Raw genomic sequence first — 24605 nt, 5'->3', positions numbered from 1 at the left:
TTTTTCGGCTAAAAATGCCTTACTATACATGGTCGTTTTTTTCGGCTAAAAATGCCTTACTATACATGGACGTTTTGTTCGTCTGAAAACGCCTTACTATACATGGTCTTTTTTTTCGGCAAAAAACGCCTTACTATACATGGTCTTTTTTTTCGGCTAAAAATGCCTTACTATACATGGACGTTTTGTTCGTCTGAAAACGCCTTACTATACATGGTCTTTTTTTTCGGCAAAAAACGCCTTACTATACATGGTCTTTTTTTTTTCGGCTCAAAATGCCTTACTATACATGGACGTTTTGTTCGTCTGAAAACGCCTTACTATACATGGTCTTTTTTTTCGGCAAAAAACGCCTTACTATACATGGTCTTTTTTTTTCGGCTCAAAATGCCTTACTATACATGGTCGGTTTTTTCGGCTAAAAACGCCTTACTATACATGGTCTTTTTTTTTCGGCTCAAAATGCCTTACTATACATGGTCGGTTTTTTCGGCTAAAAACGCCTTACTATACATGGTCTTTTATTTTAGGCTAAAAACGCCTTACTATACATGGTTCTTTTTTTTTAGGCTAAAAATGCCTTACTATCCATGGTCGGTTTTTTTCGGCTAAAAACGCCTTACTATACATGGTCTTTAATTTTAGGGTAAAAATGCCTTACTATACATGGTCATTTTTTTCGGCTAAAAACGCCTTACTATACATGGTCTTATTTTTTCCGGCTAAAAACGCCTTACTATACATGGATCTTTTTTTTCGGCTAAAAACGCCTTACTATACATGGTCGTTTTTTTCGGATCAAAAACGCCTTACTATACATGGTCGGTTTTTTTCGGCTAAAAACGCCTTACTATACATGGATCTTTTTTTTCGGCTAAAAACGCCTTACTATACATGGTCGTTTTTTTCGGATCAAAAACGCCTTACTATACATGGTCGTTTTTTTCGGATCAAAAACGCCTTACTATACATGGTCTTTAATTTTAGGGTAAAAATGCCTTACTATACATGGTCATTTTTTTCGGCTAAAAACGCCTTACTATACATGGTCTTATTTTTTCCGGCTAAAAACGCCTTACTATACATGGATCTTTTTTTTCGGCTAAAAACGCCTTACTATACATGGTCGTTTTTTTCGGATCAAAAACGCCTTACTATACATGGTCGGTTTTTTTCGGCTAAAAACGCCTTACTATACATGGATCTTTTTTTTCGGCTAAAAACGCCTTACTATACATGGTCGTTTTTTTCGGATCAAAAACGCCTTACTATACATGGTCGGTTTTTTTCGGCTAAAAACGCCTTACTATACATGGATCTTTTTTTTCGGCTAAAAACGCCTTACTATACATGGTCTTATTTTTTCCGGCTAAAAACGCCTTACTATACATGGATCTTTTTTTTCGGCTAAAAACGCCTTACTATACATGGTCGTTTTTTTCGGATCAAAAACGCCTTACTATACATGGTCTTTAATTTTAGGGTAAAAATGCCTTACTATACATGGTCATTTTTTTCGGCTAAAAACGCCTTACTATACATGGTCTTATTTTTTCCGGCTAAAAACGCCTTACTATACATGGATCTTTTTTTTCGGCTAAAAACGCCTTACTATACATGGTCGTTTTTTTCGGATCAAAAACGCCTTACTATACATGGTCGGTTTTTTTCGGCTAAAAACGCCTTACTATACATGGATCTTTTTTTTCGGCTAAAAACGCCTTACTATACATGGTCGTTTTTTTCGGATCAAAAACGCCTTACTATACATGGTCGTTTTTTTTCGGCTAAAAACGCCTTACTATACATGGATCTTTTTTTTCGGCTAAAAACGCCTTACTATACATGGTCGTTTTTTTCGGATCAAAAACGCCTTACTATACATGGTCTTATTTTTTCCGGCTAAAAACGCCTTACTATACATGGATCTTTTTTTTCGGCTAAAAACGCCTTACTATACATGGTCGTTTTTTTCGGATCAAAAACGCCTTACTATACATGGTCGGTTTTTTTCGGCTAAAAACGCCTTACTATACATGGTCTTTTTTTTGAGGCTCAAAATGCCTTACTATACATGGTCGCTTTTTTCGGCTAAAAACGCCTTACTATACACGGTTGTTGTTTTTGTTGTTGATTTTACTGACCATTCATTGTTCATGACATGTACCTCTCCCTTCCACCCCGCCTCCTTTTGACAAGCTTCCAAAGCAGCCTGATTGGTCTCCATCCCTCACGGGGTCCCCTCCACCCGCAGCGCCAGACGAATGGCGGCGGGCAAATGAGCTTGAGAGCAAAAGTGATTGATGCAAAAGTGGTGGTCGAGTGCTGCCACAATCAGCAGAGAGAGGGCTCGTCAAACGAGAGCCTTTGGCCATTTCGACCCCCACCCGTTCACTTCAAAAACGTTCGCCGCATTCCCACTGAACGATTTCGCTTCTGCTTTATGATTGCACTTGTCGTACGACATCAACCTCTTGCCTAATATAGCTGCAATTTGAATGACGCGGTTGGCACTTCCACAGCCGCAACAAGAAACAACAAAATCGTAGCGTGTGCTTCAAAATCAATTCAAATGTTGATTTTTAAAGGCAGCGGCACGTTGGACGACTGGTTACCACGTGGGCTTCACAGTGCAGAGGTACCGGGTTCGATTCCAGCTCCGGCCTCCCTGTGTGGAGTTTGCATGTTCTCCCCGGGCCTGTGTGGGTTTTCTCCGGGTGCTCCGGTTTCCTCCCACATTCCAAAAATATGCGTGGCAGGCTGATTGAACACTCTAAAAAATGTCCCTAGGTGTGAGTGTGAGCGTGGATAGTTGTTCGTCTCTGTGTGCCCTGCGATTAGGCTGGCAACCGATTCAGGGTGTCCCCCGCCGACCCGTGACCCTTGTGAGGATAAGCGGATTAGAAAGTGGATATGGCTTTTTTTTTCTCCAATGGACCTTTAAAGACAAATAAGATTCATATTTGTCATCATTGAAAACAAGTACATCGGTTTTAAAGTACCCTTAACCTTCATTCAATAAAATTATAATTGTAGTTCGGATATTAGTCAGTTTCTAAGTTTACTAACTGTGAAAAAGACAAAGTGATTTTAAACAGGTCAGAAGTTGGATTTTTTTCCCCTCATATTTTCATGTCAGATGGTTGGAGAGCATTAAAATTATAACTCAGTCATTATAATTGGAACGCAAATAAGGATCGGAGCTCCTCAGTTTAGTTACCACGCGACGTTAATATCTCGTTATTTCAACCCTTTTGCCAGTTTTTCCGTGTCACTTTTTTTTTTTCAACTTTGAACTCCTGCTGTCCTCGGCACACGCAACCAAAGATGTGCATTTGTCTAAACATGTTATCCATCTGCCTCGTCAATGGAGCGCAACCGAATCTCGTTTTCAGAGATGTGCGCCGCGCATGTATGTGCCTTCCACGCTCAGCTCGCCATCGACACCTCACACTTGTCAAAGCGCCGATTGGCGTGTAAAAACAACAGTCGACGCATGAAGGAACCCCCCCCCCCCAAAAAAAACCCAGACTTACCGTGCTGGCCGAGCCCGCTTCCATCTGCTTCTCTGCTTCAATGTGTTCCGCGCGTCCGCGCAGCAGCCGTCGACGCGCCGCATGCCGCCAAGTTTCCCACGCACACGCCGCGGGACGACGCGAGGGGGGAGGAAGGCAAGGCGATCGCCGGCGAGTCCACCCAGATGCGCATTTTACGCGCACCAAGTAACGAGTTGAGGTTTGTTTTCTGCCACGCTCCTTCGCGATGCTCCTCTCAGCGCGGACAAAGAGAAAAAAGCAGTTTCCGGTGGCGATGCTTCCTTCTCCCCCCGCGCTGCAAAAATCCGTGTGTATGCGCGCATGTGTGACTGCACTTAAGTGGCAAACTGTCATTTCAAAGAGCTCCCACATGCAGGGGTTCACTTATCACGCTCGAGATGTACGCTGCGTTGCACCCAGATGGACTTAAACGGACCGCCATACTGACCCCACTTTTTTACCGTATACATTCAATACATTTGGAATGTGGTCGTCTGGCGGGGTTCCCCATGGAAGCCTACTAAGTACCCACTGCCTTTTGTTCATGATTGGATTTTTTTGTTTTAAATGTCATTTTGAGATATAGATCAACACATATCTGCACTCGGTAGAGTGCAAACTTCGGCTGAAGCCATCAAAAGCAAAAGCAGACATCGTTTTCACATCTTTTTTTTTTAAAGATTAAACGGCTTATATCGATTATGGCTTTCCATAATACAAAGATTCTGAAACATACATTCTGCGGATTTAAGGGAACCATGAATAAAATACGCATTAATACGATTCAAAGAATCAAGGTCAGTTTGACCGATTGGAGTGCACAAAACTGTGTTCTTCGTCAGACTTTTCAGATGGCGACACAGCAAGACGCGGCAACGCAAATGGACAGGCGTGATGGAAGAGACAAGCGAAATAGAACCCGGCGTTTTCAGCCATAATGACTCATAATGGCCAAAATCACTTTCGAAAGAATAAATGACATCCATCGTCCGTGTGCTCAATTTTGCCGTCTTTCCTCAAATGTCAGCAGCAGGCGACTCGGAGCAGGAAGTGGGCGCGGGAAGAGTCTCGGCGAAGGTGTCGCCCGGCCCGTGATTGACACGCTCTCTCTAGTTTATGCGTCCGCGCAGTACGCGCCTTTGTTCCGGCAGCGCCCACGTGAATTAGAAATTCGAATGAGTGAGAAGGAACGGAGAGAAAGGTACGCCGGAATGGTCTCAATGCTGGGCTTTGTGTGCTCGCATGCGTAATGTGGAATGCATGCAATGTCAAAGGGGGGGGGGGGGGGGGGCCCTCACTATGTCCTCGGTGCACAAAGTAATCGGATACATTTCAGGAGGCTGGTGGCGAACGCGCTCCTGTCACCGGCGTGGACACGGACCTTCTCACTTGAGTGCCTTGAACAGGCAATCCACCCCCGCAAAAGATAATCGATACACTGCCAAAAGGTGTGCGGTGGCCGCATAACTCCCATTAAAGGCAAGCGAGAATCTCGAAGGCAATCAAGCAACCAACGCCCGTCCACTTGCAACTGCATCCAGAAGCCACTTCCTGATTCATCCGACCCTTTTTTCCAAGGACATGAGAGCATACCGCGCCCTCGGCCCTTTATGAGGGCGCTAAATTAACAATGACACGGCCTGTCTCTTTGTTTTATTATTATTATTTATAATCTATATAAATAATATTTATAATTTATAATCGTCATAAATCTTACATTGTGTTTTCTCGCACAAATCCTCGCCGATGTCAGAAAGAAATCCCTCTTATGTAAACGCAGCACGGAGGCGCCGCACATAAAATCAGACTGCGTGTAATGTGAAAAGACTTTGATGTTTGAAATGAAACAAATGCAGCATACGGCGGAGCCCAAGACGACGACGACGACGACGGCGGCGGCGGCGAAGGGTGAGAAAATCAGATTTCAGGGCGACCGGAAATGAGCTGTGAGATGATGAATATTCTCAGCAAGTTCATGACTGAGGAGCTGATAAATGTCACGCTTACTGGATAGATTTAGTTTATCCATCGAGATGGAATGTCTCAGCATAATGTATAATAATTTACAATTACATTGTACCCAAATTCTCCAAATGTTCTTACTGCCAAGCAAAAACCTAATTGGTTTAAATTCACACCAACAGCCTGAATGTTCCCATTTAAGTGTCCGTTTCAATCACCTTGGGAGTGTTGCTCGGGGGTATTGTCGACCTGGCGCCCAGACGAGCCTTTACGCCGCCTGACGTGATGATTGAGTCGCGGAACAGATGTCGGACAACCCGCGGACGACATTTTGGTTCAGGCCATGAAAAATAAAAAAAAGAGTGCAAAACATGACTCACAGTTGCTTTAATTTTTTTTTTTAAGAGAGGAAACGTGTCTCTTCTCTGAACTGATGCATATCGGCCGTCGAACGCCCCCCCCACTCCCCCACCCCTCTTCTCTCGAGCCGAGCTACAAGATTGAACGCGGCCTAATGGCCCACCGATGGTTTCCATGACAAAGGAGCCATTAAGTGGCCGACTGGAGTCTTGCAGTGTTGCACACTATGATTACGCTGTTAGGACGCCGGCTGTCATCCAGCGGCAGAAAAAAAAAAAAAAAATGGGCGGAGTGGGGGGGGGGGGGGGGGGAGGGAGCAAGCAAGAAGAAACAAGGAAATATTTCACGCGTGTTAATAAAAGCTATCACATCCTTTTCATTTGAAACGTCTTTATTTTGTCAAAGTATTTTCTCTGTGGGTGTGGGGTGGGGGGGGAACATCTAACATCTTTTCGAACGATTTAAAAAGCATGTCTAACAAAAGATAAGTCGGATGACTGGAAATGAACTGGTTGACGTTTGTAACACTGGAGCCAGCAGGTGCTTCATGTCAAAAACAAACCAAAAAAAAAAAGTATATACATCCTGACTACATCGTGGGAGGTTGTTGGTTGTTCGAAAATTAGATCGTCTGTAAAAAAAAAAATAAGTTTGAGCATCCTCCTCTAGAGGATGAACTGCAGGGGGGGTTGGGGGGGCTTCTAATCATGACTGCTCATTGTGTGTTTGTAGCCAACTTAGTCATGTTGATAGCAGGCTAATAGAGCTCACATGCAGCATGTGTTGTGTTGCTTTTTATTTTTTGCGGCATCAGCTATATTTGTTTTTTTTTTTTTTGTTGATTTTGCTCCAATATGGCTCTTTCAACATTTTGGCTTGCCGATCCCTGAATTAATTGAACAATGGCTGCTTACGCCAAAAAAGTTTGCAATTCCTTCTTGATGCCACAAGATGGCGGCAAAGCACTTTATCCGTATTCGACAAAGCACAGAAAGAACAAGATGGCTAACGGAGACTAATCCCCCCCCCACCCGTACAAATTCCGCAAAAGGGCAAATTTGTCAACACAGAAGCGCACACACTTTTTATGCAATTTGTTCATTTACGATAAATATTTTTTTTTTCCCACAACCGCACCAATAACCTGAACGTAAATAAGCTAAATTACAATTTGGGCCATGATCATACCACGTACGAGCATAGGCAACAAACAAGTACAGTGGTTCACAGGTTAACTTTTTTTTTTTTTGAGAGCTGGGTGGGTGAGGGGGGTGGGGGCGCAAAATATTTTTCCCAGCACCTTTTCTGAACACACATAAATATAATTCATTGGAGCTGTACAAGCTGCATGAGATGACGTGAAAGGAGTTTTTATACCACAACAAAAAAGTACGGCTGGCTCGAGTGTGACGGTCCGGAAAAGTCACATCGGTTTCAAAGTGCAATAGAGGAAGTTAAAAAAAAGGAAAAAAAATTCCATATCTTCAGTGAGTGTACAAACATGATGCAGGGGATGAAGCGAGTGTTGCAGTGCTGACACTAATAAAATCATGTTTAGCTGCACATCTGGGCAAACCTACTGAATTCTTTGGCATGAGCGGCCACACGTGATTTGGAAGTTTTATCGCCACTCCTTTCTTCCCTAACAAATATAAAAAATTGTAATAGAAAAAAAAAAAAAAACAACAACCCCAAAACAAAACCAAAGTCCAAAATATCAAATTTGTTTCCTTTTATTTTCCTCACACTAAAATTCTGTCAAATGGTTTTGATGGCCACAAAAAGGCTCGTAAGGAATATTAATGCTACAAAAAAACACGGCAACATGTCATTTCTGTACAGGACATTCATCGTTTTGGTGTGCGTGCGCGCGTACTGTCACCCACTTCACATAAAGTCATTGAGCTCCGCCTCCAGAGCGGCGGCCATCTCGTCCGCCTCTGAGGAACTTCCCTCCTCCTCCTCCTCCTCCTCTTCCTCATCGTCGTCGTCGGACTCTTTGGAGGACTCGTCATCTTTGTCGTGCTTTCGTTTGTGGCCCCTGCGGACGAGAAATAACGTTTTAGCGATTCAGACGCTTCCTCCAACAGGCCACATCCCTCTTTCCAAACCACTTGAGGTTTGCCATGACATGCAAACACCGCTGAAGGACTTTGGACGATGCTAATGAGGTCTTCTTCAAGGGGAGGCGGGAGTGCGGTAAGGTGGGGGGGTCTGACACCGACTCTGCTCAGAAGCCCCCCCCCCCCCCTCTCATTAGACTGCAGCGCTGTCAGACAGCCTCCCACGACAGCGAGACTGCGGTTTTGTGTTTATTAAAGGTTAGATGTCAGTTGGGTGGACATCAACCCGGTGACATCCTCGGCGGACCTCTGCTGACCCGACGGTATGCGCCAAAGGGGTTTTGGAGTGGTGCCCTCCCCCCCTCAAAAAAAAAAAAAACGATTAAATGGCTACTGTACATTAAAACTTCATTTCCAGAGCCACAAATTGATGACTTCCTGGTCAGGGGTTAATGCGAGTGGGGCGGCCGCCAATGAAATAAAGGATGAACTATTATTTATTTGGTCAAGGGGAAGAAAATGAGCATTCAGTAATAGGATTTCTCTTAACGTGGCTGCCCTAAATGGAGAAAATTATTGTATGTATATACAGAAACAAATTTTCATTCAAAGATTTGCTCGGAACGGTTTCCCGAAAGTGGTGAGGAATGACCCAAGTTGTGTTGTTGATATGGTTTTGATTTCACATTTCTAATGGGGTTTTTTATCCATACATCCATCCATTTTCAGAACCGCTTAATCCTCACTAGGGTCGCGGGGGTTGCTGGAGCCTATCCCAGCCGTCTCCGGGCAGTAGGCAGGGGACACCCTGAATCGGTTGCCAGCCAATCGCAGGGCACACAGAGACAAACAACCATCCACGCTCACATTCACACCTAGGGACAATTTAGAGTGTTCAATCAGCCTGCCATGCATGTTTTTTGGAATGTGGGAGGAAACCGGAGCACCCGGAGAAAACCCACGCAGGCCCGGGAAGAACATGCAAACTCAACACAGGGAGGCCGGAGCTGGAATCGAACCCGGTACCTCTGCACTGTGAAGCCCACGTGCTAACCACTGGACTACTGGGCCACCTCTTGTTTTTTTTTAATTGGTAGCAATATGTTGGTCAATCATTTCGAAGGCTCCAAGTCCACAAAATGAAAAAATAAAAAATAAATCTAAGAATAATGTCACAGCACACAATGACCTCAATGGGTTGGTAAAAAAAAAAAAAGGAAAACCTCACAAATTTTAAAAAGGGATTTCCACCAGTTGAAACAAATTTTTGAAGCAAAACGGCTAAATCCACTTCAAAGCGCAGCGACTCTCGTCTCCGAATATTTAAATTCAATCCTTGCTTTATCTTTAATAACTCCCAAATATTCAAGCTTACTCAGGCAGGGAAGACATTTCATATCTCCAAATACCTTCACGTTTGCAGAAACCATCCCGTTATCTGTACTCCGAGCGCCGTAAGCGTGTGCGGAGCTCTAGCGTGCATTTTGAGTGTCCGAGTAGGAAGGACGTGCACGAGGAGGACTTCAATTAACCAGGCAAATTCGACCCGGGTAGAATTTATTATGCGTTGTGAAACACGATCCCTGGCGAGAAATATTCAAACTACAAAACAATATTCTTTGATACTCCTCCTTCCCCCTCCTTCCTCATCAGCCATTCGAGCGAGCGGAGAGCACCGCACTAATAGCCTCCGCAGCGGCGGCGCTAATTGCCACGGCGCGAAAAGGTGGCCGCTAACGAGGTACTCCTAACGAGGAGTCTCCGGTGCAAGATGCAATTCTCCAGACATGCTGCGACCAAAAAAAAAAAAAAAAAAAAATAGTCAAAACGAGGCGAAATGGGGAGCGGCGGGCACGCAGACGGCGCTGGATTCTCTCCGATCAATAAAAAGGTGTAATTGGGGTCATTAAATAGAAGACTGCGTCTCTTTTAGCAAGACTGTTGATTATAAGTCGAGGAGGAGTGAGTCGCATTCATTCATTCACTCGTTTCATCAACTGCTTGCAGTGATTAAGATGGTTCGCCAGCTGGAATCTATGCTAGCTCACTTCGGGCCCCCAATCGCCCAGAGGAAGGCAAATATTGACAAACAACCATTACTCACTCCCAGTTTCAGCTACGGCCAATATCAAGGCTTCAAAAAAAATATTTTAAAAATACTGCATTGCACAAAAACATAATAGTGAGACTGCATTAGGGGCCGACCGAGTACATTCCGCTACATTGGCGGTCATTACACACATTCATTCATTCATCTTCCTAACCGCTTGATCCTCACTAGGGTCGCGGGGGGTGCTGGAGCCCATCCCAGCTGTCTCCGGGCAGTAGGCGGGGGACACCCTGAATCGGTTGCCAGCCAATCGCAGGGCACACAGAAACGAACAACCATTCGCACTCACACTCACACCTAGGGACAATTTAGAGTGCTCAATCAGCCTGCCATGCATATTTTTGGAATGTGGGAGGAAACCGGAGCACCCGGAGAAAACCCACGCAGGCCCGGGGAGAACATGCAAACTCCACACAGGGAAGCCGGAGCTGGAATCGAACCCGGTACCTCTGCACTGTGAAGCCCACGTGCTAACCACTGGACTACCGGGCCGCCTTTGGGACATTCCGGCACTTCAAAAAAAAAAAACTGCTCTCAGTGCATCTATCAGCCCCCCCAAAAAAAAAGAAAAGAGAACAAGGCGATAACCGGTATGAAATATTAGTGTCACTCATCTATGTCAGAAAAAGTGGATGAGCTGAAAATTGCCAAAGGTGCTTCACTCCTGGCTGTCTGACATCGTGAGTAGGGAGCCGCCCGCCTTCATCCCCTTCACAAGAGGTTAACAAGCGCGGGGATGGCTCGCATTTCCACACCTGACGTAGGAAATCAAAATTACGCGAGGCGACTGTGGCAACCGGGCACCAGTCTGAATAAATGCGTGACCACAGAGACAGGAAATGAAATGAGACGGCGCCTGACAACACCGGCGACAGCATGCAATTAGATTTGTTGATCCAACAGGATTTTTATTTTTTTTCTTCTTCCAGTGTCACCTTAAAATTTGAATGCCTCATCAGGCATGTTGTTTGGAAACCGAGCAAATTTTTGGCTGGGGGAAATTTGTTCATAACAAAAAAATAATTCTAAGGCTTTTGGGATTGGCAGGTGCCCACATGGACGCTACGCAACTAATTGCAAGAGACGGTAATGAAGGAGTTTACCTTCGCAATCCGTTAAGAGACGATTTTGCATCCCAAGTGGACTCGCGCATGTTTTTCGACACAGTCAACTTGGGCAAGCTTGAACTCGTCCAGCCAAATACTTGAGCTCCTTTTAAGAGACATCAATTAGAGCGGCCCCCCAAACTGGATGAGTTGCTACATTGCCAAGTCCCTCGAGTCACATGCTTAAAAAAAAATAAAAATGTAATAATAATGTAATATGCTTCAAAGGTAAACAGGATTCAAATTTTCGGACTGCCAGATGGATTTTAGTCTTTCAAAATAAAACGGCTCGCTTGATCGTTACACCAGGGGATGGTTGAAATGATGCAGAATATAATCACCGCTCCGAGTCGGCCCCGGAGATCATTCTCTGCCGGGAAAAACGAATTCATCTAATTATACGTAACTATTTACAACGGCAGGTGACGATTGTGTGCAATCACTGTCACTAAAATGTCCACCCGAGAGCGGAGAACGACAAAAAGCAAAATTGTTGTCACCAGCAGGCCGACGGGGTTGCTAAGAACACACACGCATTACTCCGTAGCTTAGCAACAGATGCAAGACACTCCGTACCTCGTTGAGAAGTACCACCTGAATTAAATAATCCTCTGTGAACATCTGTTGAGAATGGAATGACGTAATCTAGACGCAAAGGAAACAAACACGTGGGGGGCGGGGGGGGGGGGTAACTGCGGAGTGAAAATGAATGGCAACCGTCCTTCGGCGGTAAATGCCTCTTGCCTGCTCATAAATGCGTCACGTCTGTTTGGACGCGTCGCCATGGCAGCGGACCACTCAGTCTGGTTCCAGCTCAGGCTTACTGATTAAGTGGTGTGAGGGGAGGGGGGGGGGCTTCTCCGTTGCGGGGAGTAAGCATTAGAGCGAGGTGACGGGATGATTTGCAAGGGCTATGATCGTTTGGCGACGGCGTGACGACATTAACGCAATCAACATTCGGACATTAAGCACTTCATGTCACTCAAAAGCCTTTTCTGAGCTCAACCTGGCCTCGCTAATTCAAACTCATTCATTCATTCATTCATTCATCTTCCGAGCCGCTTGATCCTCACTAGGGTCGCGGGGGGTGCTGGAGCCTATCCCAGCTGTCTCCGGGCAGTAGGCGGGGGACACCCTGAATCGGTTGTCAGCCAATTGCAGGGCACACAGAAACGAACACACACTCACACTCACACTTAGGGACAATTTAGAGCGTCCAATCAGCCTACTATGCATGTTTTTGGAATGTGGGAGGAAACCGGAGCACCCGGAGAAAACCCACGCAGGCCCGGGGAGAACATGCAAACTCCACACAGGGAGGCCGGAGCTGGAATCGAACCCGGTACCTCTGCACTGTGAAGCCGACGTGCTAACCACTGGGCTACCGGGCCGCCTGAATTCAAACTCATTATTCGGCCATTTTAAAGCCTTTTGACATTTTTAGGTGCCCCGGGATATTGTGTTCAAGGATTTATGGACTAAATTTCCAGCGAAAAAAAAAAAAAAATAGTCCCTCTCGTTTGATTCTCATTTTGAATGCTTGTTTGTCTCACCTGGACACAGTAGCCAGCAGACTGGCGTCGGCGGGTGTCGTCAGGACCGGGTCGTCCACTGGAAGCGCCTGAGGACGCGACCCCCCCCCTGTCATCGGTCCGGACGACGCTCGCTCCGGCGGCTGCGCTTCTCGCCGTCGCTGTTCCTCCTCGTCCTCATTAGCGGCTTTCTCCTTCCCCCGCCCTTCGCTCTCGTTGTCGCTCTCCTCGCCCAAAATGTCATCCACCTATTGAGCGAGGACGAGAAGAGTGCTAAGAGTGTGACACGATGCTCTCGGGAACGACACTTAGCGCACGTGGACTGAGCGTGGGCATTTTGCCGTTTAAGATTCAAGGTTGTCAAGTGTGACTACCAAAAGGCGACGAGCAATGTTGCCATTCAAGCCCGTTGACATCTCCGAAGCGCACCACACCCTCCTGGGCTGCGACTTGGAACCGTTTCAGCTCTCCGACTGTGCGGCACAAATTGGAGCGGTGTGGATGCAGGATGCAGTCATGTGCTGTGGATTGCCACCATTTTTTTTTTAAAAACTGCCACGGGTCATTTGACCTTTGCTGAAAATGGAAGGGGGTAACAATTGCGAGATACAGCCCAGCAAAGTTCCCATCACATCCATTTCCTGGCGGTAATCAAAGGCCGCGCAAAGTGCACAGGAGGCTTTTCAAAGCACACCCCCCCCCACACACCCCCTTAAACAAATTTAGAGGCTGCTGGTGGTCTCTGACTGCAAATGCACTGCGGTCAAAGTGTGATTCCAAGCCAGTAGATTTATTTTCTTTTTCTCGCCCTCTCCAAAGAAAATTGAAAGGGGAGCGTCTAAAATTAATCTCATGGCAGCAACGCGTTTAATCTAGTCGGGAGATTTCACGGGGCCACTTTCCTACAGTCAGCGTTTGATTGTATTGTTGGGAATCGATTTTCAAGACGATATTATCGAGGAAAAAAAATTGACTTTTTATTGTTGGTACACAAATAGTCGATTTAATCAGTAATTTAATCGCCGATTTAATCGGCGAAATGCATACCACTAAACCACAAAGCAAGAGTTAAAGGGAATGGGCAAAGCTGCAAAAAGAAGCTCAAGACCGCTCCATTAATTTGTACATCGAGTTACTCGATTCTTTTTCCCTCGTGCCCTCAAGTTGGACAACATTTAGGAATGTCACAGGCTGACCTTTATGCTCAGGTGACATTCGAAATGCCACCGATACAGTAAATGACACCGTTTCATCGGTGTCATTCCCCTAAAATGTTCAGATCAAACGTTCAACAAACGACGAGCCTTGCCGGAAGCAAGCGGCTGACTTGCGGCCCTGCGGTGGACAAGCGCCATCGGAAAGCCGATGGAGGGAGGGATTATTTTAAATATTTATTTGCACATCTCAACTCGACTGCATTCAAGCAGAACATCGACTAATCCGGGGGCAGAGTGTCATTTACTTTTCCCGTACGTTAGTATTTAATTACTTTGAGTGATAAAGCTTGAGCACCACGACCTCTCGGAGTTGCTCAACTTGATGGTGTCATTAAAGAACTGCGGAAGAGGCAAACGACAGTCGCTTTTACACATCCACGCGAACTACATCTGACTTTACGGTCATGTAAAGTTTACACGGGTGCGATGTAGCGATTCGGTAGCAATGCAACTGCGTGAGCGGTGAACGCCTCATTAGTCGGCTCGATCCCTGAAGAGTGCTACGTTTAAATTAGGCCGGTATTTAATTACGGCGCAAATTAATTACGTCCATCACACCGTGGCAACGTACACAATGGTGCTTAATGAATAACGGCTGCGGGTGGTAGGAAGGAAAAAATATATATTTCTAGCGAGTGCTTTGGGCCTCAACGATCACTAAAAATGAAAGCGCGTGTGCTTCCAGCTGCGGCGGCAAAGATCTTGAACTCGCAATTTCCACGGACGCGGAGCAACAATGACTGGACAGATTAGCCATCAGAGCTCTCAGTGGAAGGACATAATGGAACAACATTAGTGACATCATTTTCACAGCCGGAGCGAGACTTGCCATAGCAACATACTCTGAGGCTATTATAGTTATCACTTTCATTCCAGTGGGGGGGGGTCCATGTTTCTTTCAAGCTTATTGCCTCCGGGAAAGTCAGTCTTCACAATGATTTAAATTGGCGGTAACAATGATATTTCGCAGTATTAAATCCGCAAAAGGGCGGCCCGGTAGTCCAGTGGTTAGCACGTGGGCCTCACAGTGCAGAGGTACCGGGTTCGATTCCAGCTCCGGCCTCCCTGTTGTGTGGAGTTTGCATGTTCTCCCCGGGCCTGCGTGGGTTTTCTCCGGGTGCTCCGGTTTCCTCCCACATTCCAAAAACATGCATGGTAGGCTGATTGGACGCTCTAAATTGTCCCTAGGTGTGGTTGTGAGTGCGAATGGTTGTTAGTTTCTGTGTGCCCTGCGATTGGCTGGCGACCGATTCAGGGTGTCCCCCGCCTACTGCCCGGCGACGGCTGGGATGGGCTCCAGCACCCCCCGCGACCCTAGTGAGGATCAAGCGGTACGGAAGATGAATGAATATTCTCATTCAAAGTTTGTTTCATCTTGAAAAATTCGTCCGCATCTTTCAATACTTACCTGTTACGGGAAAAGGAAGAGTTGGGGGTGGCGGGAAATAAAAAGGGAAAGTGATGGCGCAGCAGTTTCCAAACTGAATTACAGAGTTAACTTTAAATGAGTTATTAAGTGCGCCTGGCTGTTTGGTATTTCGTCAAAGCATGACCAATTACAATGACATCCAAGTCCGCGGGGCACATTTAATTAAACTAGCTCTCATTCCTACACAGAAAGCGCAACCTCCGACTGAGCGCGAGGATAAATATACAGTGGAAATGTCTACACACAACTTGTTTAAATGGCAGGTTTGGGTGATTTGAAAAACAAAACCAAAATAAAACGAACTTTTTTCCCACTATAATGTGGTCGATAAATGATTTTTTTTTTTGTTGGTATCGTTTCAAGAGGTGCGCGTGAAAATAAATCAGTTGCATAAGTGTGCACCCCCTCTTTGAACCAGGATGTGGCTGTGCTCAGAATTAACCAATCGCATTCAGACTTGTTGGTCAGCACACACGTGCCACACACGTGCCACCATTTAAAGTGGCTCTGACCTCTTTTTCCTCTCGAAGGCAAATCAGTACGGTATCAAGCGCAGGACCGAATGCGTCTTTACCTCTTTATCCATGCTCTCCAGGTCCTCCTTGCAAAGAGTGTACAACGGCATCGTTTCCGACATGCTCGGCTGGCGCTTCCGACGCGAGCGCCCTAGCGACTCGTCATCCTGGCTGGGTCCCGCTGACACATCTTGTTGGTTGCTTGGTGTTCCCCTGAACAATAACAACCGTACTTAACTCAAAGAAAGACCTTCATCCGGGATATATTTTTGCTAAGTTTGTCTTGAGAAAGTGACGGTGAAGGCCAAGATTATACGTTATGCAAATCTCATCCAAGCGGAAAGCGGAAGTCTCGACTTCATTAAATGTTCTTTGATGATTAAAATCAAAGTGGATGCAAATCTGATGAGTCTGTTATCCTTGAATTACTTAAATGCATTTTTTTCCTCATAATAAAATGGCCACACAACCCTTGTACAACCAGGGGGGGGGTGTAATGCTGATGTACTATAACCGTAGCATCATTTACAGTGTGGAAAAGCAACAAATAATCACTAAAACGTGATTTTTTTTTTCTGTTTTGCCGAGTAGCTAAGGAAAGCCGTGTCCCCCTTTGGGAGTCATTTAGGATGTACAGAATCTGCACAGTAAAGCGACTGAAAAACGGGATGAAAGGAAATGAGACCCGGTGGACATGCTGGTATTCATTAATGTGTGACGAATGAGTCTTCTGTCAATACAACAAAAGGCAATAAGCAGTAGTACAATCGCCGTTTTGAACAACACTCAAGAGCCAGCATTTCCCTACCGCTCTTATTTTGGTGTGACTACAAATTAGAGCAGGAAAAGAAAGCAAAAAAGCCACCTTCCACACATTATCGCCCATTTGAAGAAAGTGTTGTACTGTCATTGCACCTACGCGTCATCAGGAAATTGTTTTGACAGTACCTGTGAAGCGACGGCTCTTGTTGATCAGACACCTGGAGGCAAGGCGCCGTAAGCGACACCGGGGGGGCCTTGCGGATCAGCTTCCCGGTGACAGGGTCGTAGGTTCGAACCTCGGGGGTGGGTGGGGGAGGTCTGTGCTGGGTTGAGGGCGGGGTTTGGAAAAGAGGCTTGTGGCGGGAGCTCTGCTTGTCCAGGAAAGCCGCTGGGCTGTTGCTCCTTCAAACGGGAGAAGGAAGGAAAAAAAAATCGGAATGACGGATCAGCCAATAATGATTTTAAAGGGGTCACCCATACTGGACAAATAATCAGTTCATATCACAGTGCAGAGGTACCGGGTTCGATTCCAGCTCTGGCCTCCCTGTGTGGAGTTTGCATGTTCTCCCAGGGCCTGCGTGGGTTTTCTCCGGGTGCTCCGGTTTCCTCCCACATTCCAAAAACATGCGTGGCAGGCTGATTGGACGCTCTAAATTGTCCCTAGGTGTGGTTGTGAGTGCGAATGGTTGTTCGTCTATGTGTGCCCTGCGATTGGCTGGCAACCGATTCAGGGTGTCCCCCGCCTACTGCCCGAAGACAGCTGGGATAGGCTCCAGCACCCCCCGCGACCCTAGTGAGGATCAAGCGGCTCGGAAGATGAATGAATGAATGAATCTATTGTTTGAGTGGACTATAAGTAAGGCGGAGGTGCGGTGAACTGAACAATCGATATCACTCTCTTCCGCCTTGCGCCATTTAATTCCAATTGTTGACAAGACAAGAAATGTACCACGGCTGCTTGGTGTAGTCCTCCTTTAGCGGGAAGAGGTGCTCCTCCACCCTCTCCCAGCGTTCCAGACAACTCCACAGCCAGTCGGGGTTGACCACGTGGAGGTGCTTGCAGCCCAATGCCTGACGGACCTTTTCTGTGCCTGGCGGATGAAAACGGGGGACACAAAAAGGTCGGGTGACCTCGTGCTCGTCAAGTCAGCCCTCCTAAATATCTGTTCTTATTACGGCAATAGATGCCGTTTGCTTCCGTTCGGGCTACGGGGAGGATTTCAAACTACCGAGAAAGCAAATGCTGCTCCAAAACATACAGAGGATGCACTCAAGACAGGGGGGGGGACATGGAACGAGCTTCCTTAAATTATAAGAGAATGCACTGTAATGTTATTCTAAAAACAAGAGTTTATGGGGTTCAATCCAAATGAAGCAAACTTTGCAAAGACCTGATGATCTCCTCCGTACCGACGTCCCACCCCCACAAATTCTTCTTGCCGCCGCTGTAGAACGCGAGTGATTGCCAAGAAGTGCGTCTCACGGCGCGGCTGGCTTCCAAGGCAACGGCCCCGCTAACTCGCGCTGGCTTGTTTTCAGAGGGTAAATTGAATTGGCGGCACACACGGGGGCGGGGGCGGGGGGGGGCACAAGTCTCATTTTGAATGAGCATTATTTCCCCGAGATGTGCGAGCATTTTTGTTCACGCGTGCAGAGTACACAGCACACTATTTGCAGTGTCTTTATTGAAACCGCCGACTAACTGGATCCTGCATTTTCCTCTCAAGAACAATTTTGACAAAGCTCGGATACACACTGCTGCCAATACGCGAGTAAGTTTGACATTTAAACAAGCCTTGGATGACCCCCTCCTCGGATCCCAGCCTCGTTAAGCAAAGAAAAGCTTCCGCCACTTCAAAATAGCTCCTGCACGCAGCTAGCAAGCGCAAGCTAGTTGAGAACCTCGAAACCTCTCCGCCCCTGCCGTGAAAATATTTCAGTCGTTCTATACAAGTTATGGTTTGTAATTGCTGGTCAAGAATCCATTTTTGTGGATTTGGGCTTTTCGTGTTGGGGCTCGATTCCTATCCTTGCAAATCGCGCAGGTTCGCTACATGCTCAAAACTCGTTTTACGTACCAGATTTTGCTGCAATGAGGTGCGTGGTCCCAGTGGGTTCTTGTGAATTCAGAACCAAGGTCTTGCCAATCTTTGCCCCCAGTGCCTTGGCGTGATAGTACTCACGAGTCCTCTCTATCGGGTAGTTGGTCGGGTACAAGCCGCTGAAGACTATCGTGGTGCCGTCTAAGGTCTTGCTCTTAAGCTCGGGGACGATCTTGCGAATGTCCGGCGTGTCGGGCGCCTCGGTTTTGAGGAAAGCCTCGTAACGGGCGTAGTACTCGCCGTGGATCCGTTCCAGCACTTCCTCCAGGTAAATGAGGTGATCGTCCCGGTCGTTATCCACTTCCTCTTCCTCCTCGTCCTCCATGCTCTGGTCCAGAAGCTCCTCCCCCACGGTCACCCCGGATTGCTCGCTATTCTGCGACTCCGTTTCAGGTTCCCTCCTGTCCGAGCAGCCGTTTCCCAGCTCGGGGAGGAGAACATCTACTGATTCAGAACTTTGGACTTGACCGTTTCCGTCTTTTGTCTCATTCCCGTTGTCTTGCGAGGCTGCTTCGGGCTCCGGTTTCTTTGCCTCGCTGACACCGTCCGCCGAAGGCGCCTTTTCTCTAACAGATTCACTGTCGCTGTCACTGGAAAGGTCAAAGTCCAGATTATTGGACTCGTTGGGAGTTAAAGAGTTTGCACTGTCCTTTGCCTCACCTGTCCTGCCAATACTCCCATCTTTACTAATTTGCTTGGTTTCAACCCCTCGAGTTTGTGTTGCCGCGGGCTCCTCATCGGCCTCTGAACGTTTACCCGTCAACGCTTCATCCGGCACGGACGCCGAGGTCTGTATCCGTTCATTTGTCGCGACGCCCTGAGAACAGCGAGATGCCGCCGGCCCGTCTTTCGCCGACTTTTTCCTGAGGCCGTTATTTTGCGCCTCTGCTCCGAGAGTCTCGTTCACTTCTTGGCTCTCTGCAGCACGACCTGATGGGTTTCCTGAAGGTGAGCAAGACACGGGGATCAATTTAGATTCAAAGACAATCGCGATGACTGAATGAAGGCTCTCGTTCAGGCATGTCCAAAGTCCGGCCCGCGGTCGAATTTCATCCGGCCCTCTGCCCCTGTCATAAAATCAGTGCCGTCTGGCCCGCAGGTTGGGCGCAATGGAACACGTGTTGCATTGACTGAGGTCTCGTAGCTGGTGAGTGATGTTTCATAGAGTACTGCTTCCCTCTAGTGGCTAAATGAGTAATAGAATTCACTAAATGAGTAATAGCATTTAGACACTAGAGGGCAGTAGCACTCTACGAGACATCACTCCGTGTTTATATTGACTGATACGTCATATTTCAAATGATCCTTGCAGTTGTGTATATGTGTATTGCTCGTTCATTTCCCTGTTGTTCGCGTCAAAGGTTTTGTGACTATTGAAAAGTCATGCTGATACATTTTATGTTTCAAATCAATCAATTTGCACTCAGGAGACTTCTGTTTAAGAAAAAGTCAAGTGAATAAGCAGTTGCATGTGATATACCCGTTTCAAATGAACCAAAAGAAATTCTTAAGATTGTTGAAATTAAAATAAAAATGGAAATGTGAAACAGACTGGCTTACTAAAATTTGTTGAACAATATTGTTGTTCAATGTAAAGAATGTCAGCCAAGGTCGGCCCCCCGACATTTTACCACATAAAATTGTTCAAAAACATGACGTAATCTTGATGTATTTTGCAGCTACTCTACTGTGCACTTCCTTTTTCATCCTCCCTCCCCAAAACATCTCTTTTATGAAACATCTGAACAAATCTTCAGTTCAGATTTAGATAAAAGGACATTTACTAAAGAAATTGTTCTTTGGGTAGACTGGTGTCAAAGTGAATCACGGGGGGCTGCACTTTGTGTCCTCATTTCAAACTCTGGACTGCATTCAAAGAATGAGCTAACAAGAGACAACTGGCTCGTTATCTTCAAAGTGGCTCATCGGGACTGTGGAATGCGCAAAGAGAACTGGTAGCATCTCCTTCGACACTACATTGAATGTGCATCACAAGGACACATTTTCCTGAGAGAGAGACAGAGGAGCAAAAAAAAAAAAAAAAAAAATCTCACTTCTGTACCTTTCTTGGCCATCAGAGCTTCTTGCGAACCCGGCGGCGCGCTAATGTCCCCGATGCCCTCGAAGTAGACGTACTTCTTCACAGTGATGAGGTTGGGCGCAAACTTCCACACGTCTTCACGGTCATCAATGATGCACACCATCGAGTCCCCACAGGGGAAAAGATACCTGGGGTAGGCCAGTGAAGGACAGTGAGCTTGTTGACATTAAAAAAAAAAAACATCGTAGAACAAAGCATTCGTCAAGATGCAAGATTTGTAAATTTGGCGTCCACGGCACATGTCAACTCCCACCTAAGATTCCCCGTCTTGGAGAAGGGGTCGATGCATTCATCTCTGGACAGGATGCGATGGGAGAACAGCTTTGTTTCGGGGTCCAGAAAGCCTACGAAAAGAAAAAAAAAGAACATATAAGCATATTTTTTTTGCTCTTTGAAATCAAGCATTCCCATTCCAATAATTTCATCGTTCCACTTGTTTTCTTCACAGGAAATATACGGCAGCTGGAGACCCCGGCTGGCCTTCTCAACTCATCAGAGGTCGTAAATTTCAATTCCAAATGCATTAAACATTCATCACATGGCTGCAAAACAATGCCTGGCTGGGGTTATATACCGCACGGCATGACGGAAGACTGCCACCTGAATAAAATTCAAACTATATCACGCTGGCTCATTTTAAACCAGGACCGAATCAAAATTCTGCTGAGGGGACAGCATTCTCTTATTCCCCCCCCCCCCATAAACTGCTTTCCATGTATGTGTATGAGTGTTTTATTACAGATTGCTTAGGGGAAGAAATCAAAAATACACATCCTGATGTAATTTATGCTTATAACGAACCAACATAATCACACTTTGAACACAATACATTTGCAGATAGCTCCCCCTTATGGAACCAAATTGGAAGTACAAGTGGTACAATACAGGTCCCCCCCCCTGCAGAAAATCACCCATCGATGAGATAAATGGGAGCACAAATTACCCGCAATGGTGTGTGCATAAAGGCGGCTCCCGAACGTGAAGACGTGCAATTCGTATAATTTGGCAATTTTCTCCAGGAATTCCTTGCAATGCGGTCGTAGTCGCGTGTGAAGCATCGGCTCTCCTCGCCCCAACTGGAAGTGGAAAATGCCCTGACAAAGAAAAACAGGCAGTTGATATAAAATTTTAGCCATGTTGTATTTTTTTTTTATGTCGAATTCAATGCAAATTTCCGACTGCGTGCCAGTTTATTAGACACAACGCCAATTTACAGACAGAATACATTGCCTGTCAGTCGCTCGAGAAGAACAAAGACACATAAATTGTAGTAAATAAACATTCTTCTGATAAATTAAGCGCAATTGGATAACTTCCTGTGGCACGACTGATGATAACTCACGTCACAATAATGCGTCGCAACAGTTTATGTTATGAAACGGACCTTATTGGACATTTGCTGGCAGTGTTGATCGGTAGTGTGGATGAGTGTCTGGTCCAGATCCACCATTAGGACCAGCTTTTTGTTGCGATGGAGCCGCTGCTGGTCCTCTCGGCCTAACTGCTCTGCTTGCTGTTTGGAAAGGAACAGATTTTTTTGAGGGTCAAGAGATTGTAGGGTGAAACCTCCAAAGTCAAATGGCTTACAGCTTGTAAAATTTGACTGACCAGCAGCATAACGTAAAAGATTCTCTTCGACATTAGAGGGTTCTACTGAATTTGACTCGATTACTCTTCCTTTTAGGCACATACAGTAAAACGGGCCTTTGGTGCGCAAAATATCGGAAAACATCGGTGCATTGATATACTCAAAGGCAGTAAAAAGAGATATATGCGTCACACGGCTCACCTCTGAGCTGACCATCAACTCTGGTACGCTGTGCACCATGGAGACGGTTGCTGTGGAGATGGGAGTTTGCTGGTTTCCATTTGCGCTCTGCAGTCTGAGAGAGAGAGAGAGAGAGAGAGAAAGCGCACAAGTGGGTATTTTGCTGCGTACTTGAGTATATGCTAATTCAAAAGAAAAGCAGCTTTGAAGATGATGCTGTTGAATCAGAAATGGGCTTGATTTCAGAGAAATTGGTTTGTTTCAACGAAACTGACAAAAGGTGGACATAGCACAAAAATTAACATCTAAAAATTAACATACCACAAACACTTAACAGTTATGGCCACATTTTAATTTTTTTTCACGAGATGACAAGTCTTAAAACATGAAAGGTGAATAAATGTGGGTGGCTGATATCAGACATGTTAAGGTTATCAATGATGATGTCACTGTTGACCACTATCATATTTTTTTGCATCCCCTTACTGAGTCAGGTCCTGGCCACATTCGGCACACAAGCCTTTCATCACGATCGGGTGGCTGCATCCTGCTATTCTGACAATGACGCCCCTGGAGGGAAAAACAAACAAAAAAAACACTGTTTAAATAACAAGTTTCACTCATGTGGCCGTAGAAAAGCATGGACAAGAGCAGTTAGCTTTAAGGCATGGTAGGTCCCAACTGTTGTTTTTGTTGACAGTTATTCTTTCTTGTTATGAGAGCGATAAGGATGGAAAGAACGAATGAGACAGATTATATGATGAGTGTTCACCAGTGCTCAACGATTTAAATACAATACAAGATCCTGCTGAATGAAACATCAAGCAAAGACTCCAGCTTAAAACACATTGGACGCACGCGACATTTTGCGTAGTCAAGTTAAAAGCCACTCAACGACGCTTAAGTTCCGCTTTCAAAGTAAAAGTCTCTTCATTTTTCTTATTCAAACCCAAACGCGTTTCTTCAAATAGTAACAGTTGCTAAATGGTACTAATCACGTAAATTCGTTCTTACAACAAGAATGTGTTGAAGTGAGATCACCAACGAGCTTCACTAAAACATTTAACAACTTTGGTAGTCGCAAAACCAACAGACTGTCACATTATCTCAATTGCATGTTTGGATTTGACTGCCAAACAAGCTAGCCTTCCCGTTAGCGCCCATGCTTTAGCAGCGTTAGCTCGTTAGCCAGGCAACATAACACTGGCACAATTCGGCATTTACCACGCTTTTGAATGAACCATAAGAGGCGTCAAATTAGTAACTCACCCAGGAGGTATGACCTGTCCGGGTTGACAACACAGCTCCTTGACGACCCCCGCGCGGTCCGATTTAACCTTTCTCTCGGTTGGCCTGGGTGTCTCTGCCCCCTTATCCGCGGGTATAGGGACACAGAGCGCTAATACGGAATCGACGTTGACGTGAGAGCCCGGCTTGACTTTCCACTCCAAGAGGCGACAGGGGAGCGTTCCTATCGTACAGCAGATATCGGACACTGGCACCACTGGGCCCAGCGTTAATGCACCACCACAGCCACCGCCGCCAGAATCAGCGGTCGGGTCCTCCATCTGCGAAAGAAAGTCTTTTGCAATGTTTCGATTAAAGCGTGTCCGATCCAAGTCGCAACACTCGAAACATTAAAAAGCGGCCAAGCGCCAGCTTCCAAGTGAATGAAAACAGCAGTGGTGGGCTTTAAACCCGCTAGCTTCTGCAGCCGTGGTTCACTCTTCCCGCCCGTAAACAGGAAGTGGCAACACTGCAGGTCGTGATGATAGCTTCCGGTAGAGATGACGAAATTAAAATTAAATTGAAAATGCATATATTTCTTTCTAAACGCCGCTTTTAAGATATCCGTAACATGTGTTATTCAACCATTATTCGTTTATTTGCATTATTTAAAGATTATAACTGTATTCGATTTTGCACATTAATTTATAGCGATAAAATTAATGTTAATCCTTTTACTTTCTTATCAATTAGAACCTAGTTATATTACTTGGGATAATATGTAAAATGCTTAACCCTGCAGTCATTTATAACAC

At 45.8% G+C, this 24605-nt stretch overlaps 1 protein-coding gene across 1 annotated transcript; it reads right to left on the bottom strand.

Annotated features, from left to right (window-relative positions):
• Nucleotides 1-7119: 7119 nt before the first annotated feature.
• ctdp1 (CTD (carboxy-terminal domain, RNA polymerase II, polypeptide A) phosphatase, subunit 1) lies at nt 7120-24332 on the bottom strand. The gene is made up of 13 exons (XM_052069915.1): nt 23833-24332; nt 23050-23133; nt 22585-22678; nt 22180-22308; nt 21739-21889; nt 21049-21139; nt 20757-20923; nt 18671-19636; nt 17542-17683; nt 16779-16994; nt 15890-16043; nt 12691-12917; nt 7120-7899 (listed from the first exon to the last, which is right to left on the bottom strand). Exons 1-13 carry the CDS (start codon nt 24129-24131, stop codon nt 7746-7748), a joined length of 2874 nt encoding a protein of 957 aa, XP_051925875.1. The 5' UTR covers nt 24132-24332; the 3' UTR covers nt 7120-7745.
• Between the last annotated feature and the right edge of the window lie 273 nt (nt 24333-24605).

This window comes from Hippocampus zosterae, chromosome 7 (genome assembly GCF_025434085.1).
Source record: "Hippocampus zosterae strain Florida chromosome 7, ASM2543408v3, whole genome shotgun sequence".
NCBI lineage: Eukaryota > Metazoa > Chordata > Actinopteri > Syngnathiformes > Syngnathidae > Hippocampus > Hippocampus zosterae.
Note: the sequence above shows the minus strand (reverse complement) of the source record. Positions and strands in the feature narration are given on the sequence as shown.